This window comes from Chinchilla lanigera, unplaced genomic scaffold, assembly GCF_000276665.1.
Source record: "Chinchilla lanigera isolate Chin_1 unplaced genomic scaffold, ChiLan1.0 scaffold00028, whole genome shotgun sequence".
Taxonomy (NCBI): domain Eukaryota; kingdom Metazoa; phylum Chordata; class Mammalia; order Rodentia; family Chinchillidae; genus Chinchilla; species Chinchilla lanigera.
In genome coordinates, this window is record NW_004955429.1 from 15,058,024 (window position 1) to 15,064,434 (window position 6,411).

Genomic DNA, 6,411 nt, shown 5'->3' on the forward strand with positions numbered 1-6,411 from the left:
TTTCCTGGTACTAGTAGCCCAATTCAGTACGGTAGCACATGAAAAACCAGATCTGCAAGTTTTGGAGGTCAAAAGAGAATAAATCATCAGATTACTCATGCATGGATGATGAAGGTGATCCATTCTGACAAAATAATTGCTTTCAAAACAAGAGTGCTGTGAATGGATGATGATGATGATGATGATGATGATGATGGATGAGTTCCAGCCTTCACAAAACTGTGGCGATGCAGCATGGCATAGGGCCCAAAACCACAATGTGTCACTCCAAAACCAACTTCAGTCCCCTTTTTCCCCCAGCCTAACCTCCATTTCCTCTTTTCTTTCTGTGTGCACATCAGCTCTTCCCCAGTCAGCGTTTGGGATGACACCTTGACCACCCATGGAAACCCCACCCCCAACCCAGTTCAATAAAACCTTTGTCCCCCTGCTTCCCCCTCCAGAGTGTTCTTGCTCTCTCCTGCAACTCCTCCTGCACCCAAAATAAAGGTTTCTTTTATCTTTGTTCTGTCTCTCTCTTGCACCAAAAGGAAAAACCTTACAGTGATGACTTTGACATTGGCCATGTGAGCCAAAGTTCCTGTGACAGTGAAATGGAGCAAGATTGACTAATACAGATATAGACCTCCCTGATTCAGTTGACAAAGAAAACAGTAAAGTGAGTACAGGTTTGACTGGTTGAAATGTTGCAAAATGGAATGTTCCAAATGGAACAAAGAATGTTAGAGATAAGTCCAGAAGTATAGTGAGTGTCTTGGCAGGGGTGAATTGTATTGGACAGAAAGCCAGCAGTGCCATTCAGTGTTGGCAATTGCAACAGATGAAATGCTTCAAGATGCTGTGAGATACATGAAGGCTGAAATGCGAGTAAAATGTTCTGCATGCACCAACAGCCATATTAGAAAATATATTTATTATGATACCTCACTAGCTAAACCGAAAGCATTTATAGGTCAGCTGTATTTAGCAGGGATTTCTCATGGTGATTGCAGGAATGTAAAAGCCTTATGGAAAATGATGGGTCAACTATGGCATAAAAATGTATGCCTTTGTAGATGTGAAGATTTTTTATGCTTTCTGTTTAGATGTTTATCCTGAAACTCAGCCATCAGGCCCCTTCCTCATATAATAATAATGCTAAACCAAATGATGTTGTGAGCAGACTTGTTCCCATCCCCCAAATTAATTGGAATGTGACGTTTGACCGTGAGTTTCCAGTTTCCAGTTGATGTCACATTTGCGAACAGCACAAATTGACCAGTGCGGGAACAAGACAGAAATTGCAAGTGAAATGTTGCAATTTCAAAACAGAAAATTGTACAGTACAATCTTTGGGTTTCAGAAAGATATACCGTTGGCCTGGTATATGGCAAAGAGAGACAAACTGGTACTGCTGGTGTCAACATTTCGCCATAATGGGAGCACTGATAGGGAAACTTCAACAAAATGGAAGGCTGAGACGGAAACTTTCTACAACCAAACCAAAGGTGGAGTGGATGTTGATGAGCTATGCAGCAACTGTGATGCCACTGAAAACCCAGAGCCTTGGCCGGCGATTGTGTTTTACTCAATCCTAAACATGTGTGGCATAGATCCTTTGATAGTTTACAAAGAAAATAACAAGTGCAAAATACCATGGAGAAATGTTCTTAGAGGATAGGGACGGGACTTCATAAGAGATCATTTACGGCTGGGGAAAAACAAAGTGTTTCTTCCAAGGGAACTGTGCAAAAAACTGTGGAGCACACAGGTGAGCTGACAGGTGAACAGGCACACGCAGCATCCCAAAGACCTACTGTGATGACAGGGCAACAAAAAAGACGTCAACTGTGCCCTACAAGAAAGTGCAGGAGAACAGCACATGTGCGCTATCAGTGTAAGCATTCCTTGTGTATGGAACATGCACTTGTCACGTGTGAAGACTGCCTTGGGTGGAGAGTTGAAGCAAAGCCTATTTATGTGGGACACTTTTGTGTTCACAATGCAGTTCACATAGGCTTTTATTTTTGATGTTATATTATAGGTTTTGTAAGCAAATACACAGCTGATGTGAAAATGTGGACGTCTGTTCTAAGTGCACAAGATATAGCAAGAATTTATTTTATTGACATCTTATGTTCCTGTTAACTACACACTGTGTCATATAGGAAGAATCTCCTGACAAAACAGCAAGACCATTGAGATGTCACGTGTGTCCTACAAAAAGGCCAGGAAAGCAAAGCATGTGCCTCTCAGGGTAAGTGATATGTGTGTATGCAGTGTGCTGTGGTCATGTGTGCAGACTGATTTAGGTGTGATCCTTCAGTAAAGCTTTTTTTTGTAAACTGCTATTGGTAGTTTCATTGTAGTTCATCTACGAATGTCTTTGTGTTGTTCTTTTTTTAACACTTTGTACACGAAAAAACAAGTCAGTGTTGAAAATTTTGATGCTTTTTTATAAACAATACTCAATAATTACTAAAAGTTCAATAGTTTATTTCTGTTATTTTTTCCTGTTAAGTAGTCATTGTTTAATATAATAAAACTCATAAGAGTAAAATTAATAGTTCATCAATGGAAATATTCTGAAAAATAAACATGGGTCCGGTAGAGCGATGTTTCTGCAACTTTATGACAAAATTAGTGTTATGCCCCTGAAACAGCCTGGGTGCTGCTGTTTCTTGTGTTTTATTTCTTTGCTCATTGTGGAACTCCGCCGAGGAGGGGCACCCCGGCCGCCCGTGTGTCTGCGGCTCCCGCCGCAGGAGAGGCCCCGGTGCTGACAGCAGCGTCCTCGCAGCGGGCCGGCGGGCCTGGGCGGTGCAGATCCCGGCAGCGCACGGGTGAGCCGGAGCCATCACCCTGGGAGGAGCGGGCCGGACGCGAGCGCGCGAGCGCTGTGAGCCGCTGCTCACAGGACTGCAAGTGCGAGCAGTTCGAACCTGCAGAGCCCCGCGGGCGCCCGGGCTGGACGTGCTGGAGATGAGGGGCTGGCTGCGAGGCCGGGCCCTTCCCCTGCGGCGGGGGCCTGGGCCGGCTGAGACAGGGAAGCTGGGGCGGGCGGCGCCTGGCTTCCTTCCCTGGAGCCCCGCGGGGCGGAGCGTGCTGGCGCGTGTCCTCGCGGTCCCCGCCGTTCAAGGCAGCGCGCCCAGCCCTCAGGTCCTCCCACTCCCAAGCCGGGGTGGGGCTGGGAGGGCGCCGAGCTGCTGTCAGGCGCGGAAAAGTAATCAGGCAGCGGGAGGAGCCCCGGCTTCGGCCTGCAGTGTGGGGAGCCCTTTCCCAGGCTGCAGAGTGTGGAAGCCCCTGCGCTGCAGGCGGCCCCCCGGGCCCCGCGGCCGCGCGCTCTTCCTGCCCCTGTTGCTTCTCGCCTGTCTGCGTCCCGGTGGGACTGTGTCCCTAGATCCTGCCCATGTTCTCCGACCGGAAAGCATCAAGAAGAACGCAGGATACGACAGGAGGAAGGGCAGAGGGGTTTTCACTGAACAGAGGGTGGGGCGGGTGCTTAGCCAGAGCCCGGGGACAACACCACAGCCCAACCCTCCGCGGCAGGGACACAGCACAGCACTCAGGTCCCAGTGTGTGTGTGTGTGTGTGTGTGTGTGTGTGTGTGTGTGTGTGTGTGTTGGCCTTGACCTGAGTTCTTGGGTCAGTTCCTCATTTGTAAAGTGGACACAAGGCCACCAGGTTCCTCTCTGGAAGCTGAAGATCTGATGCAAAATACGTCAGTTCCGTGGGGTTCGGGATTGGCATTCTTTGATCCTTTTGTCTTTGCCCCGGAGCGGTGATTCCCAGGCAGGCCCCACCGTGTCCCCCACCCGGGAGTTCTGGGTTTGGTTCTGCAGAGCCGGGGGGTGGGAAGTGGGCTCAGCACCCTGCAGGTGGAGGCCCACGATGCCGCCCACCACCCTGCAGTCCCGAGAAGGCCGGGCCGTGTCCCCCGTGGGCACAGGGCCTCACTAGCTACAGAACAGCCGGACAGCAGCCCCCAGCCACCCGCACCTCCTGCTGCAAGCGGCCTCGGAGGGTGCGGTCCAGGGGGCTGGGGTCCAAGTGAGATCGCAGGACATGGAGAGGGGGCGTTCCAGGAGAGATAGGAGCACCGGGGACAGGGTGGGGGCCGGGGGCCCTCCCCACTTCCAGGACAGTCCCCACTGTGCAGTTCATCTGGGCCCCAAAGGGAAACGTTCCCAGCTCTGCTCCGACGACGGCAACGCAGGCTCTGAGCCGCCTGTGGGCCCAGCCTTTCCCCCCTCCCCCGCTCCCAGCTGTCCTGTCCCCATGGCCTTTGTGAGGGAAGCAACAGGGCCCTGTGTGCTGGCCCAGGGGCGTGGCCTCTCCCCACCCTCCTCCGCCGAGTCCTTCCCTGCGACCCTGCCGCGAGGGCCCCCTGTCCTCCCCTCCTCCTCCCCCATCTCCCAGCCCCCGAGAGGTGGGACACGTGACCTCGGGGACACAGAGGCGACCCAGGTGGTGCCCTAGGAGCCCATGGAGCCGCATCTCAGAGCAGGGGACAGGCAGCCCTTGGTGGCAGCAAGAGGGCCTGGGGGGTACTGTCACTTCTGCCATCTGGAAGGTCAGGACCCACTTGTCCCGAGCAGGCGAGACGGGCTGAGGACCCGCCCTCTCAGAGCGCCGCAGTGTGGGCTGGGGAGCCCCGAGGACAGCCCCCAAGCCACGCGGGGTCAGCTGCGGCCGAGCTCCAAGACCAAGCAGGCCAGGCCCACCCACAGCAGCCTTGCAGCTTTGCGGGGAGACCCACACCTGGGAGAAACTGAGGCTGCAGATGGAAATGGGTTCTGAGGTGGCCTGGGCACCCCAGTCAGCAGCTTCCAAGGAGCAGAGCGCCACCAAGGGGCAGGGCCGGTGGGGACCTTCCAGTCCCCAGTGGGGCGGGCACAGGCAGAGTCGAGGTGTGTGCAAGGGGTGAGGGCAGCTGCTCCCCTGTCCTGAGCCCCTGCTGCTCCTGGCCCTCTGAGGGGGCCGAGCCCTCAGGACCCCGCCCCGGGGCGCAGGCGGCCGGCGCTGCCAGGTGGGGCGCTGCGGGCTTGCACAGCGTCGGGAAAACCTGGGCGCTCCTCTGCGCGGACCAGCCCTGAGCTGGGAGAGGAAACAGACCCTGGAGGGGCAACCCTTTCCGGCGGCGCGGCCCTCGAGCGCCCTCTAGTGACAAAGACGTGTGTCGTCCCAGCACGGCCGAGGTCCACCCTGTGTCCAGCAGCCCCGAGAGGACGGAGGGTTTGGAGCTGAGTCTGCAAATTGACCGCCGTGAGGGAGCGACAAAGTTTACAGCCCAGCCCACGGGGCGTCCCCGATGCGGAGAAGCGGAGAGCCTAGGCACGGCCTTGCGGGGGCGCAGGGAGCCGAGGGACGGGTGGGAAGGAGACCGGGGAGCAGGGGAGTGCAAGGAGAAGGCCCGGGGGTGGAGGTGAGGTTTTGTCAGAGTAGCTTCCAGTGTGGTGTCGAACTCTGCCCAGGTGAGTGTTTTATGTTCAAAGATTAGTTAGCTGGGCACGGTGGTGCACACCTGTCATCCCAGCATTCTGGGAGGCTGAAGCAGGAGGATCACAAGTTGGAGGCCAGCCTGGGCAACTTAGCAGGACACTGCCTCAAAATAAAAAATAAGAAGGGCTAGGACCAGTGGCGGATGGTTCCTTTGTTCCATCATCAGTACTGAAAGAAAAAGCAAAGCGAGTCCTGCTTCCCGAGTCACCACCAGCCACACAGGCCCAGAGACTCGGTTGGCTGCCCCACACTTTGTCCGGAGACACCGGGGCCTTCTGTGGGAGAGACGTGTGCTTGGAGCATCTCCTCCACAGCCAGAGCAAAGGGGCCACGCACGAGGGCAGCCCAGGCTCAGGGTCACCTCCTGGGCTCAAGGTGTCACCCTGCTTCAGCCTCAGTAGTCGGGGCTACAGATGGACACCACCACTCCTGGCCCAAGTCAAAGCCGGCAGGATGAAGGAAGCCTCAGGCACCAAGGAAAGATGGTAGGAGTCACGCTGGCAGGCTCAGCTCTAGCTCCCAGGACGGGTGGACATGGGCCAGGCACTCCCAGAGCTGTGGTGTGGTTCAGGCTGGCCTTGAACTCACTACAGAGCCCAGGCTGACCTTGAATTTATGGTGATTCGCCTGCCTCAGCCTCCCGTGTGCTGGGAGTATAGGTGTGCACCACCACGCCTGGCTTTATGGTTAATTTTTTTGAAACTGGCAAATATTGACATCACTACATTAAATTGTATTTTCAAAAACACAAAATATATTTGCTTGTTGGACTCTATATTTTTTATTTTGATCATTTCCTTATGTATATTTTCATTATTTGAATAGCTCAGTTATTTCCAGGGATCTTTTCTGTGTGTGTGCATGTGGTACTGGGGATTGAAGCCAGGGCCTTTGCACTGAGCTGTATCTCAGCCCTTTTTATTTTCTATT

At 54.0% G+C, this 6,411-nt stretch overlaps 1 protein-coding gene across 1 annotated transcript; it reads right to left on the reverse strand.

Annotated features, from left to right (window-relative positions):
• Window positions 1–2,679: 2,679 nt before the first annotated feature.
• LOC106148785 (basic salivary proline-rich protein 4-like) lies at window positions 2,680–4,143 on the reverse strand. The gene is made up of 2 exons (XM_013515354.1): window positions 3,979–4,143; window positions 2,680–3,351 (listed from the first exon to the last, which is right to left on the reverse strand). Exons 1-2 carry the CDS (start codon window positions 4,141–4,143, stop codon window positions 2,680–2,682), a joined length of 837 nt encoding a protein of 278 aa, XP_013370808.1.
• Between the last annotated feature and the right edge of the window lie 2,268 nt (window positions 4,144–6,411).

Coding starts and splice junctions, on each gene's coding strand:
- LOC106148785 (XM_013515354.1), bottom strand. CDS start 4,143: ATGAACTGCACAGTGGGGACTGTCCTGGAAGTGGGGAGGGCCCCCGGC. Junction 3,352..3,978: donor GAGGCCGCTTGCAGCAGGAG/GTGCGGGTGGCT, acceptor ACCGGGACGCAG/ACAGGCGAGAAGCAACAGGG.